Here is a 14,356-nt window from a genome sequence, read left to right as displayed (position 1 = left end):
CCCTTCCGGTATGGCTCCGTGCACTATAGTCGTTCACCGGAGCCTGCGAGCCTGCAAATATAGTCACGGATGTGCTCTTGACGATTATTGACTATAAATTGATCAAAGGTCTCGCGAGGCTTCTCTCTCTGACTATAGTTCGCTCTCTTAGGTCTATATATACGTTATATCGATCACGATCATCCTCTAACGCTGTCGTCGTTTATAGTCGCCTACGATGGCCACGACGGTTTGGAGTGGCCGCGCGGCTTGTTTATCGTGTGCATCGATAAAAGAGTACGGAACCGCGTACAGGCAACAGTGGCTTGTGAGCGCGTGTTCGAGTCCGCGAGTCGATTATAGTCGCTGATCTGTGTCAACTGGTACACCATGACTAACTTACATAGTCCGTAACTGAAAAAGTCTTTCACCTAAGTTAACTCGCCGTCTATAGTCGACGACGGTCTCTGGGTACTTGGATACTTGTTGGCTGTAAGTCGGATTATAGTCGGCCGCCATTATACGCTTACTTAAGCTACAAAAGTTGGATATAGTCAGCGAGTGATGTGTATATTTAGGACTCTTGTTGGCTATAGTCAGTACAGTACCCGCGCTTCAAATTCTCGAGGACTGTCGGCGCGCGCGTCGCGGCGCGACTATAATCAGCAAGCCGGTACGCTTTTATATTCGCTTGCCGACTATAGTCGGCCAATCATGTATCGTCAGCGTTCGTCGATCCGACGCGCTATACTACGTAATAAATCACGACGGCACGGCGAGCCTGTAACACAAACCTCGTTTTTACTATACATACTCTGTAAAGTAAAGTAAGCAACAAGAAGCAAAAGGAAAAGAAACAAAAAAAGAAAAAAAACGTCCATAACGCACTATTAATCATCGACAGCACCACCGTTCACTACCACCGTAAAACCGCCATACCGAGAGGGTTGCCCCGTTTACTCGCGATTATACTAGGGAAAACAAATTGTGTTAATATACATGCATAAATATAGGTAATCCGTGAAGAGGAGCAAGAGGAGTATCCGTGAGTGTATCAAATATCCGTGATTGGCGTGAGCGAGATTCGAGGAAACGGTGAAGAGAGTAAGACGGAGAAAGCGGAAGAGCGTAGTTATCTGAAAAAGCAGAAATTAAAGCAACGCGCCGATCCGAGAAAGGATCGATCGTTGTTGGTGAGCGAGGAGAGGAGAAGAAAATGAAAATGGGGAGAAAAAGTAAAAGAAAACGAACGTGTGGCTGTGTGCGAGCGAAACGGAGTGCCTGAAGCGTGTGAGCAAAAAGAATACTCGTTCGCTGAAGAAATAGGGTGGGAGGGGGGTTTGGGGTAAACGAAACCGAAGCATGTACATACATATACAAGTATGTAATGTATAAAATAACAGAGCGCATATATATGAATATACATATGTATGTATAGGTAATTAAAGACAAGAACACGGCGACACTATATGCGATATTAAAAGGGGGTAAAACAAAAAAAAAAAGAGAGAGAGAGAGAGAGAGAGAGAGAGAGAGATGAGAGAAAGAGAAATGGAAAAAAAATACACTAGCGAACTCTTATTACGATATTGCTATATTCACGAAGAATTGTCACCGACTTAACTTCGAGTTATTAAAAAAAAAAAAAAAAGAAAAAAAAGGATGCAGGAGAGGAAAAAAAATGGTAAAAAAAAAAAAAGATATAATAACGATGTTCTTCTATGAATCTTAAACGACTCTATACCGATGAATCACCGATGATTAAGTAAAAACGTCGTTCGCTTCGCTACCGTTCACTTGTCGGATGTTTTCAGTTTTACACGGTTCACACACGAAAAATAGATAAATCGGTAATCGTAGAAATAAATAAATCAGTGGATGTGTTTTAAGCGAGGATCGAACGCCTCCGTTCTTACGGAGACTCTATATGATAACATGATTATTATTATTGTAGATTTTGTGGTTTATTTAACAATAAAACGATAACACGTTAACAGACACTGCGGTTTCATTCGCGACGATTCCGCACGATCGACTCGCTGGAGTAAGTATGAAATCAGTTGAACTCGAGCCGCGCTTGGCGAAACGTTTATTTTCGAAGATATTCTTGTTTTCATGACAGGTATACATACTTGAAGAGATTCGTACACATCATTAAACTTCAATCAAGTCTTTAATGTTAAAAAAATATTCTTTTCGTGACAAGTATACATTCTCTATACAAGAGAAGATTCGTACGCATAAATCGACGGTGCAGGGACAATTCGACTCCGAGAAGCTTTTTATTCCTGGCGGCGTCGCTCAGATTGATTAGAATAGTTCAGCAGATGAAAATTCAACTCTGGTTTTTTTCTTCAACTTTCCACCGTGCAATTTTCGTTTAAAATTTACAACAAGTCGTACGTATCTCTATGCCTTAGCCTTCGACTCCTGGACTTGATAGTGCTGGTCTCCGAGCTGACGAAGCAGTCGACCACATTGAAACATTATAGGAGAGACGTGGATCCGTCGATGACGTGGACGTTATAGATGACGTTAGAGTAGCAATTGTAAATTACAAATTTTTCCATCTCCTTTGGACGAAAAACGTAACGGGTCTCGATGAAAACGTAATTCCGATAATCAACCGAGAAGAACTTTTCTTATCATCGCGCCACTGACCACTTCGTCTCCGTCTCGTGATTCTATGCATTTCCTGCTACAGAGGTACTGTAGCAAAGGTAGACGATACTTGCCGCAAAAATCGACGAATTTGACGTGTTCCACTCTGTTGTTGAAGAACACACCTGCAAAGAAATAATACTTTTATTAACGAAGACGTTCTTTGAGACGAGGTTGAACTAGAAATAGACTTTTTGTCTTACAAAAAATCTTATTTGTAGATGCAAAAGATATTCACAGTGATTGAAGAATTTCTTAGACATTTTTTAGCTCGTCTTCCAAATCGATTAACTCCACGAGATATGATAAAAGATGCAATAATTAATGAAATAGCATATGTTCTTTTTTTATAATTCTTTTTCAAATTTAAACTCAAACAAACATACAAAATATATAAAATCGTGTATCCTTGGAACAATCGTAATTGACTTCTGAAATAAATTATTTATCATCTCACGGCCAAGAAAATTATTGTCAGACAAAAAGCATCAAGTGCTTTGCCACTAGAATTTGAAAAGATTCAAAAAGTGGAGTTAATCACTCTGGCCCGTGAACTCAAATGTAACTGACGTTTATCACTGAGGAGGCTCCCTTTGCATCCAACAGTACACTTGTACATTAAATGAAATTAAATGAAAAAAATATATAGACTACTAAATACTGTCTTTTCAAAATTTCTCTCAGGAAAGTAAACATTTCAAACAATGCTCGACAATGTCAATGCTCCCATTGTGCGCTGGAATTCGTTTCGTGGATTTCAAACGTGAAAACAATCTCATAGGAAAGAAGTCGTGCATGCATGCGCGATAGGATGGTGTATTAATGATAATGCAGTCGATTACAATGGAAAAAAAAAATCGATGTCACTGGCGGTAGAGCCGATAGAACTTTGAACTTTGAACCGAGCTTAGTCGCTGACCTTTACACTTGGAATTGACGCAACGGTGGCCGCTGTTTAGATACTCCACCAGGTTTCTCGGTATGTTCTCCTCGTCGTATTGGATGTCGTTGGTCTTGATCACTCTGGCAGCCAACTCCAATAGTGACGGAGGATTGTGTGTCATGTCCGACACGAATCTTACTACCAGCGGATTGTCCCTCAGAGATAACTGAACGAACGAACAAAAGGATAAACAGAGAGATTAAATTAATAGTTGAACAGAGTGAACTTTTCACTAATGTGTGATTAATAGATATTTGGAAGTATGATCGATATTTAATATTTTTCGTAGCGACTTTAATCTCTTGACAGATTTAATGGAAATCCCTTTCCTGATCCGAAAAATCTTATTGCAGTTATGTTTCTATAGGGACGTACGTTAATTCCCCTACTGCGTTTAGTTTTCTACGTAGAATCTTATTTTTTAACAGATTTCATTTCACGGAAATAGTGAAATTTGTACTAAAAACTTTGTTAATTTAAAAAGATTAATAATATTAACTACTCTTAATATAATTGAAAATAACGTTTATTATTGGATTATTTAGTATTATCAAATTTAACTTAATAATTAATCATTGCGTTATAGATGATTATTGAGTTATAGATGGTCAATTCGTATTATATTGTCTTTTTAAATAATTTTATACCACCTCTGTCAGACACTTCAACGTGATGATCTCAGTAGGCAATGTCCTCAGTCTGTTCTTGTGAAGCAGCAATGACTTCAAATTCGTCAACTTTGCTATGGAACTAGGTAGACTTTCAAGACTATTATCACACAATATCAGTGCCTGAAGAGACATCAGTTCGCCCAAGGTCGACGGTACTTCTACCAATCTGTTTCCTCCCATTGACAGTACTTGTAATCTCGAAACAAAAATTATTAATCTTCGTATTCTAAGTTATGTTCCATGCCGCAGTTTTAATTATACTTTATTTGAAATTAGCTCTTAGGTACTAAATGTCATCTAATGTAAAATCAATTTTATAATATGCCTTACACATTATACTATTGTGATTACATTGATAAAACTTGAAACCAGTCTAAAAATGTATATAATAACTGCACAGCGTGAATTAAAAATAAAATAAATGTTAAAGTTGAGATTCATTATTATAATGTTTCATGATCCTCGCGAAATATGTTGTAGTATATACTTTACAATAGCTATTTTTTTTATATTAGCTTCTACATACATTTTTAGAGTTTTAGATTTGTCTCAAAGAACCAATAGAATCACGATAATAATGCTTCGTTAGAGTGCTAATTTTCAAAATATCGCATAACGTATTCATAAAAGATCTCTGTTTCAGAAGCTATTTTTTTACTTTGAAGTCAGAATATTCATCGAGAGAGATCAAAACATCAGTCCAAAAACAGTCCAGTACCTTTGCAGTTTCCATACGTCTTTACTAATCTCCGTGATTTGATTGCCGCCCAAATACAGGTATTTAAGCTCCGTCAGGTCAAGAACCTGCTCTGGAAAATCTGTTAACCTGTTCCCGCTGAGATTCAGCTCCCTGAGCCTCGGCAAATTTTGAAGGTTTTTCGGTAGCGAATCGTTCGTCAAACTATTATGCTTGGCGATTAAACAGGTCAATGGACAATCACCAAGGAAGTCAGGCAATCGATAAAGGCCGCAATTTGATATATCCAATGAGTTCAAGTTTGTGAACCTGACTACACTCTGTGGAATATTGGACAGCCGATTTTGATGAAGCAGTAAAGTGTCCACATGCTCCGGGCTCTTGGCATTGACGAAATGATCGTTTAGCAACTGTGTATCGAGCATCAAATAAGACAGATCCAGTGTCTTGCTGCTGGAATCTGAGTCGCTCGAGTCTGACGTGTAGTTCTCCATAAACGAAATTTCACGATTTTTCCCTTTGGGCTTCTTCGAACCTTGTGAAACAGAAGGAAAGAGAACATTATTAACACTTGATTGGTAACGTTGAACTTTTGGAATTTTTAATTGAGCTTAAAAAGTTATTGAACTTTAACTTTACAAGTAGATTAATTTCTTGTTATCTCAAAAATTGCTTATTTGCTTTATTCGGCGAATTTTTTTACATTCTCTACTCGATATACGCAAATCACTTTCTATGAAAAATACATTGGACATCTTGTGACACGTGACAACCTAAGCGCGATAAAAATGGAAAAAATTTATGAATGCAATACACACAATTTTATTAGCTGCTTTAAATTAATATCTAAATATGTCCAATCGATCAATTTATATTCCTTCTCGACCATAATTGATCAACAAGTCTATAGCAGTAAATTGAACATTTTTAAATAAATAGTCCTATTAATATAAAAGAAATAAGTCAACACAAGCAGTGACTTTCATTAACTTTATCGACAAGTAGTATTTCACAGTTTCAATATTATATTACGTAAAGAACAAAAACGAGAAAAGCGAATCTATTTACCGATAATTATGCTTGGTCATTTGAAAAAGAAATGTTTTCTTTTCTCGAAACGATAACTTGTTATCTTTTGATGGAAATGTTAGAAATCTTTTAAGAAAATTTTGCATTTTTGTGAAGAATTTTTTAATGAAGAAATATAATTTAATTTTATTAATATATTGTATTAAATATAGGTATATATTTCTTTTATTTTTAACATGTTACGAATAAATTAGAAATGATCAGAATTGTAGTAAACTAGGAAATTTGAATTGTTTGTTTAAAATTTTCCAAAGATTCTAGTTCTTCTCTTTTATATAAAAAGATGTTACAGTTAATTAAAACAAGGATCAAATCATTTCTCATTTTAAAATAAATTAACAAAGAAAGAATAAAATTTTTAATTTGAAACGTGAGTCATTGACATAAACATAATAAGTGCTTATATATATTTGAACAATTTCAAATTCCAATTTATAAAAGACCTTAAACAAATTTTGATAACTTTATATTACTTTATTTCATCGATGCATCGTTACAAAAATATCAAATAATAAATTATTAATTCCGAGATTTTAAATTAGATTAAATATTTAAAATTAATTAATACTTTTCTGCTGTAAGCGAAATTCTGTTCGTAGACGGTTAAATAAATTTCTTGTTTGTTCTTCGATTTTTATAAAGTCTCGCCTTATCCAATTGTATTACTCATCTAACGTTTATGAGATGATCAACTTACAGTATCTGCATATAGAAGTGCCTGTATGTAACATTGTGAAACTGATAACGCTTAAAATGAATATTAATTTTACGATTCGTTAATCGAATTCGACCAAAGATGAGAAAAGAATCGAGTTCGAAGAGGGTTATATCGTAAATTGTGTGAATCTATCGTTATCTCTTTAAGATTTCAGAGACCGTGACAATAGGTCGTCAAGTATTGCGATACTTCTCTTCGACGTTACAATGTTCGCTACGATAAAGAACAACCATTCGATGAACTTCTGGCACGTCATCGGATGTTAGAGAATGTAAAACATTACGTAAAACTATCTTTATAATCGTGCTTCTTTTTATTTTCAATCCCGTTAATAATAATTGTGGAAATTAACAGTTATCGATAGTTCGACTCATATTTCGTCTGCATTATAATTATTCTTATTTGAGCCTCTTAAGAGCTAAACTAATTAACTTTACTTTTGTGAACTTTTCAATTTCATTAGCTAGAAACGTATTTATTGTTTAATTTTTCAAAAAGTATGTAATGTCGTCACTACTTTTACTTCCTAATTTATGGAGTTAATCAATGTGACTTATGAGCAGTTACTTTACAAATACTTTACTACAAATTGGGTTGTTTTACACGAAACGAAGTAAATTGTTGTTAAAGTTTTAATTTAAAGAACCAATTAAGAATTGAGGCTCAATATCTTCCATTTCAAAAGTTTCCCCTTCGCGTCTTCGTCTACAACATTCTATAATCCACAACAATTTAACTTTGAATATTTTCTCAATAAGATCACAATATCAATAATATCTTTCCTCAACACTTCACTTCGCATCTAAAAAATTTTCCAAATCATTCGAATTTCAGTAATTATACTTTTAAAAGAGAACAAAGTCTTGCTATTAATTTTCACATGTACTCTATTCATATCCGGGAGTCTTGGATTCAAGGACCACACGTGACTTCCGCCATTTTCACAAAACCATCACCATCACAAAGTTGTTGCATTGAAAATGCATTAACAGAATCGATGATTCCACGAAATCGTGAATCCCTCAAAAATATTTCGATTGTACGAAAAATAACCTCTTACCTTTTGAGCTGAGTTATCCTCTTACCTTGGTGCTTTTTATCCTCGATAAACGTCAGAAAGTTTTGCGTAGCTCCTTCTGCGTAGCTCGATCGTCTCGGTCGTTCACTGTTCCAAGTTCCGTGGCACGCTTGGCCGTGGTTTACGGAGAAACTGGATTTACAATCGACTCAAGATGTGTGAACGCAAGGCTCGAGACTGAACTATATCTGGTTTTATCAGTTCTCTTTATAAGTTGTTTCAGAAGCGCTTGACATCACCGACCGCGTGTTAAATTGCAGTGCCGTGGTAACATCTGGGCGACGTATTTCAAAGGAATTTGGATTTTAAACCCGTTTAAGGATCAAACGATAGTTTATCATAATCAGACTGTGGATTTTTATACACTAATGGGAAATGTAAAAGTGCTAAAATCCACACGGTGTATATAATATGCAATAATAGAAAAGATATTCAAAATACAAATTTTTATTTAGGTTTCCTCAGCTCTTCTTATGCTCATAAAGATGTAAAAATCCACAGTTTATATAATCATAATATTATAAATACCTTGGACTTCTCTTGGAATAATTTGAGATTTATTGTACAAAGATAAAAATATTCTGATTGATGAAATATAACAAGGAGAGCTAAAAGTTGTAGTAGCGTAAGTTGGTCTATTGATATTTTTTTAAAATAGACTCCAGTGTTAACAGATAATAAAAAACGTTGTAGTAAAATTATAATAGATATTAAAAAATATTTATTATATCTTTTCAAATTACAAGAACATATTACAACTATATTTTTTAAACTAAACGCTATTTTTACTAGCAATTGTTATTAAACACCATAAGAATTTATATAGGAAATTATAATATAAAATTTATAAATAACTGAGAGTTTGGTATAAATAACGAATAAATATAATTTTAAATTAAATTATTATTAGATCTGAGTAATTATTTTGCAAATAATGACAAACATTGTAAAGTAAAACAAGTAAAATTGAAATAAATTGGCGTCTTGCAAAAGATCAAATGGTGGCGCTTCAATCGTTGTTACGAGGAAATAGATTTGATGGAATTACTAAAGGCGGCAATACAAAAGCATGTTACTTTTACATAACAATTGTTAATAATTCTATTTTTTTAAAAAATAACTTTAATTTAGATTTCTCTAATTTACTTTCCTATTTTAAAACATAATTACCATGCGAAAATATTGACTTATATGTACATATGTACATATGTACAATACTGACATGATTTACTGTATTGTTTATGGTACAAAATTAATATAAGAACGTTTAGGAATATCTTATTTATTCATGAACGTTATGTATGAAAAATTTCTAAAATAATCTCTTTATCTTAAGATTAGCAGTATTTTATTTGTAAAAACCATACGATATAAAAAATATCAGAAATTATGATATCTAAAAGAGAAATTAAGAAATTAAGAAATATTCTATAAAATTATTCTATAAAATAACACTTATTTAATAAGAATAACAATTAAAATTAAAATGTACATTTACTTTGTTGAGATATAACTTGCATGCAACAATGCTAACATTTCACATAGCTGTAGTATTTATCAACAAGTAACCTAGAATTACGTTCTGAAACTGAATTTCATCTATCAAAAATATATAATGGAAATAATAAATTACAAATTTAATGTGTTACTAAGTATGATGTATCAGAGCACATCGCGTTTTATTTAAATGTAATTGTCTTTTGAGGTTAGAAAAAGGCAAAGAACTCTACATATTAAAGTGAGAAATTTTGTGATTTTTTTGTAAAATTTGTGAAATTGAAATTAATTTAAGTGACATTTAGAAAATGTTTTCACACATTCGTCGAACATTATGCTTATTCTCTTCAGTGACTAGAAGTACATTTGTATCTAATGTAAAGAATATGAAGCAAGACACATCTGAAATATGTTGGAATTATTTCATAAGTAATTATGGAAATACATTAGTTCAATCCAATACTATATCAAAAGAAGTATGGGAAAATGTAAGAAAACATATGATGAAATTAGAAAATGATCCGTTATCTGCTGATTTTGTTATTCTAAATATGTTTCAACAAAGGAATTATCCAGATGCTGGAATGTCTTATTACAGATTTTTAAAGAATAATAATTATAATATTACAGTGCCTTTAATTACTAAATATTTGCAGTGTTTAACTCAAAAAAGTAATCTTTCAGAAACGGATAAAGAACATATCTTAAGTTTATATAATGATATTGCAAGTAAATATACTTTATTTAATGTAGGACTCAGTAATGTTTTTATTTCATGCTTATGTAAAATAGATAATTGGGAAGAAGCTGCTAATATTATAAAAAAGCATGAAGAAATTGATAAAAGTTTTCTTTGCTGCGGATATAGTTCATTAATTTCATACTTTTTTGAGCATGGAAAAGAAGAATTAGGATATGAATATCTGGATCGTAGCTTAAAATATAAGCAAAATCTTTTAGATATTGCATACAGTTCATATTTGAAATATTGTTTAAAAGAAAAAAATACATTCAATAATAAAGTTGAGAAGTTATTTTCATTATGGAATGAATATGCTATTAAACCTACTGAAAATATTGTACAGGAATATATGAATGCATGTATTGAACAAGGTTGGTCTGTCAATGCAACAAAGATATTCAGGTATAAAGTAAATCTAAATATTAAAATATTAATTGCAATAGTTATTAGTTTTTTTGTTTTGCACACCAACTTTTATTTTCTTTCATACAGCTTAATATGCCAGAATTGTAAACAGAAGTTATCACAGCTAAGTTTATCTGATGATGAATATGAATATTTGCTTAAAGCTACAAAGGAACAATTAATTTTCACTAACATGTATTATGTAACAGTACCAAAGGAAATACAATCATACATGAAATTTATTGATAAAAATAAACCGTATGACATTATTTTAGATGGTCTAAATTTTATGTATTTTGCTAAATATAATAATCACTTAGAAACTAAAGTAAGTAGTTCTTTTAATAGTATAAATAACTATGTAGCACTTTAATAGTTATATTTTCCTTATCAATAAGATATACGTATATGCTCATTGTATAATTAATATTTCATAGTTTATAAACATGTTCAAATCTCTTAAAAGTCAAAATAAAAAGATACTGATCATTGGAAGAAAACACATAAAGAAATATATAAAACGAACAGGTCTGGATGTTGCAGATTATTACTATGTTGAAAATAGGTATGCATTATACGTATATAAGATATTAATTTTTATTTTTTAAGACATATTTAGACAGATACATTTTTTAAATTTTTTATTTCAATATTTTAGTTCGAAAGATGATTTATTCATGTTATATGCGGCATTTGCTAGCGGAGAAAATGCTAAAATTATTACTAAAGACTTAATGCGTCAACATATATTTGCTTTGAGAGACACCAAGTTGAGTGGACTCTTCAAGAAATGGCAATTATCGCACCAACTAGTTCTTGATAAACAAGGCTATTCGCAATTAAGCGAACGTGAAATTTTCGACGCAATTGTTCAAAAGCAAAATAATTACTGGCATGTACCATATCTTAAACGTAATATAGCATCTCAAATGAGGCATACAAGTATTGATGATTGGATGTGTTTTAAAATGAATGAATAAAATGATATATTTTTGTAAGCTATTTTCCAACTTGTTAATATTTTTATGAAACTTCTTGAATTTGTATGACAAGTTGTATCATTGTATTTCAATTTCTTTTAAATATCAATTAACATAAAAATCCTAAAATTAAAAAAAATGCATTTGTACTGTTTTTTTTTTATGTATTTTCTAATGTTTGAAGTATAATGGATATACTATAATAATAATTGATTTGTTATTTTCTTTTTAATTTAGTTAGATCTAAAGATGAACTTCGTTGTTGTTAGTTTTAAATCTTCTACCACGTTAATCAAACGTCATATAAATACTTTTTAATAATATTAATAAATGATCAGTTGATGAAGTATTTGATAGCATAAGGGCATTAAATTTTTTTTAATTTTTTAATTTTTAAATTTCTTAATTTCATAATTTTTCTATTTAATTTCTATTTCTTAATTTTATAATTTTTCTAACAATCATACAATTATTTAAAATTCTATATTAATATGCACTTTTCCATTGTACATTAATAGAGGCCAGTTTTAAATTTCCAGGTTAATCAAACGTCATATAAATATTTCTAAACAATATTGATAAACAATTAGTCGATGAAATGTTTGATAGTGTAAGAGTGTTAAATAAATTTTAAAATTTTAAAATTTTTTTATTAAACCAATCGTACAACTATATATTAACACGCATTTTTCAACTGTACATTGATACAAGCTTAATTGACTAACGTTGTTTCCGCCATTTAGTTTTGGCGACAGTTAACAATTTTGTGAGTACGAATATGGCACGCATGGGAAAGATCGAAGGCTTTTTTCATAACAGTAGTGTAAATACTGCGATATAAATATTATCTGTTCATGTATTATCTTGCAAAATGGCAAGAATATTTGAAAGAAAACATAGACAACAATCGGTAAAGTATATCATTGTTTTAATTCCAATTTGAACCGCGCGTATAAATAGGCCAATTACTGCTTGGTCATAATTTGATCGTCAAATCTTTCAGTACTTGATTTATACAACTGTACTCGTCATTGTTGGTACATTTTTATTAATAATTCAAGTAGTCTTCAAATATTTGAGAAACTGTAACGATTAATGTAAAATTGAGACTATACTTGGTAATATAATAAAATTTCTCATATCAGTTTAAAGTATTGACAATTTTTCATCAAATGTGTGAATATTCTCGTTCTTTAAGAATATGCTATGAATTTTGTGTTCAGAGTTTTTTATTTTTTATTTCAAGTTATCATTTCGTGCGAAACGTGCGATTACAGCGCCACTACACGGTGAAACACGCAATACACTTCCTACGATTCTCGAAATAATCGATATTTCTCACGATCGAATTTAGCGGGAAACATGGCGGAAAGGAGCACAGCCTAATCTGTAAAGAAAAAAGTATTATCTAAAAGAATCATCCAGAAAGAAGTATCATTAAAAAGTTCTCAGGTAAAAATATAAATCAGTAACTATTACATTTGTGTTTGTATTGTGAATTTTTATAACATTTTTAGCTTCAATTCAAGGTAAGAGATAACCAAACTTTTACATATAATTTTCAACAATTAAAGAAATAATCGCGTATAAACATTTAAACAGAACATATTATGCTAAAAGTTATGTATAATTTTACACTAAAATTTAATTTCGATTCTAACCAGTAAAAATATTGTAACCTTGTAATTGGCTAACCCATTATACTTTATCATATGCTTTTACACACATACTTCTGTTACAACATTTTCTACTTATTTTATTGATTCTTTAATTTCATACTGCGTAATTTTTAATAATTCCAATTCAATAATAATTTAGAATGTACGTCTTTAATAGTTAAAATAACAATTTTACTGCGTAATACAACAAAATATTTTCCATCTTTCAAATAAGTAAGGCATAGAAGGCCTTGAGGCTCGAAATTCGTAGTTCAAAATAACATAAACACATGTTTACGTATTTGTGTAATGCTCTTAATGTCCCATCTATTTGTTCGGTATTGCAAATAAACACTTTCGACTAAACGTGTCGAGACGTGCCTGTTCGTTCAAGATCACCTCATTCCCTACTATTATCTCAATTACTAAACGAAACGTGTCGCGGAGAGTCATTCGGCCATCGAATTTCGTGACAACACGCATTACGTCGCATTAGGTTCATAATCTTTTCTAACCTATCGGTAGCGTCTCTTCGATAGCGTCGCTTCTTCAATACTCTTTTACTTCCATTTGTACCTCATTAATAGTATTGTTTAATTAATATTCTTTTATTTTTCTTTTTTCATATTTTTTCTTGTTCAACATTCGTTTTCGGTATTAGAGTCAGTGCTCAAGAGGATGAAGCCTCTTCAGGAGATCAAGATCGTAAGTAGTTTTATATGTTGTACCTCAATTTATTCAATTTTTCAAATTTAACAACAGAGAATAATGTTTGATGTTTTGTTACAGATCTTCTACAGTCTCCATTTCCCCTAATCCTTCAAGAATCATGATGCTTCAAAAGCTAAAAATGTAAGTACTTTAGCACGTTGTATTTAAATTTTATTCTCTATAGTTTTCTTTCTGCTGAAATCAAATGTAAAATTATAATTATAAAATAAAAGCACTTAAAATTATTAGTCCCAATTTATCATTATTAAAATTTAAATTTTCACAAATAACATTGTATTTTTAAAAACAAAATATTTTATGTTTTTTAAGAAATTTTTCACGGCGTTCACCATGGAATTCTCAGTAGTGTTTACTTGATGAGAGTCTTCACGATAACTTTCCCCGCTCCAGCGCAGCATCGATGACAACGTTCTTCGCATCTATCGTGTGAGTCGCATGCATTTATGTTTCCTCCGGTCATTCAATCATGTCGTAGGACGAAAGGTCCGAATCGGCACGGGTGACTG

The 14,356-nt window shown here is 31.5% G+C and overlaps 2 protein-coding genes across 5 annotated transcripts; one reads left to right on the top strand and one right to left on the bottom strand.

Annotated features, from left to right (window-relative positions):
• Nucleotides 1-1,116: 1,116 nt before the first annotated feature.
• LOC122534671 (leucine-rich repeat-containing protein 58) lies at nt 1,117-8,037 on the bottom strand. Of its 3 annotated transcripts, none has more exons than XM_043665529.1 (5): nt 7,819-8,037; nt 4,973-5,486; nt 4,234-4,450; nt 3,560-3,749; nt 1,117-2,765 (listed from the first exon to the last, which is right to left on the bottom strand). In XM_043665529.1, the coding sequence occupies exons 2-5, from the start codon at nt 5,443-5,445 to the stop codon at nt 2,602-2,604; spliced, it is 1,044 nt and encodes a 347-aa protein (XP_043521464.1). In that variant the 5' UTR covers nt 5,446-5,486; nt 7,819-8,037; the 3' UTR covers nt 1,117-2,601. The 3 variants fall into 3 exon arrangements, with proteins under 3 accessions (XP_043521464.1, XP_043521463.1, XP_043521462.1); XM_043665528.1 differs by having other exon boundaries at nt 4,973-5,494; nt 7,843-8,037; XM_043665527.1 differs by having other exon boundaries at nt 7,844-8,036.
• Nucleotides 8,038-9,313: 1,276 nt separating this feature from the next.
• LOC122534668 (mitochondrial ribonuclease P catalytic subunit) lies at nt 9,314-11,479 on the top strand. Of its 2 annotated transcripts, XM_043665523.1 has the most exons (5): nt 9,316-9,821; nt 10,126-10,477; nt 10,568-10,808; nt 10,918-11,045; nt 11,139-11,479. In XM_043665523.1, exons 1-5 carry the CDS (start codon nt 9,812-9,814, stop codon nt 11,458-11,460), a joined length of 1,053 nt encoding a protein of 350 aa, XP_043521458.1. In that variant the 5' UTR covers nt 9,316-9,811; the 3' UTR covers nt 11,461-11,479. The 2 variants fall into 2 exon arrangements, with proteins under 2 accessions (XP_043521457.1, XP_043521458.1); XM_043665522.1 differs by having other exon boundaries at nt 9,314-10,477.
• The last annotated feature ends 2,877 nt before the right edge of the window (nt 11,480-14,356 follow it).

The sequence above is a fragment of the Frieseomelitta varia genome, unplaced genomic scaffold (assembly GCF_011392965.1).
Source record: "Frieseomelitta varia isolate USP_RPSP 00005682 unplaced genomic scaffold, Fvar_1.2 scaffold_622, whole genome shotgun sequence".
NCBI lineage: Eukaryota > Metazoa > Arthropoda > Insecta > Hymenoptera > Apidae > Frieseomelitta > Frieseomelitta varia.
This window is presented reverse-complemented; position numbering and strand designations above follow the sequence as displayed.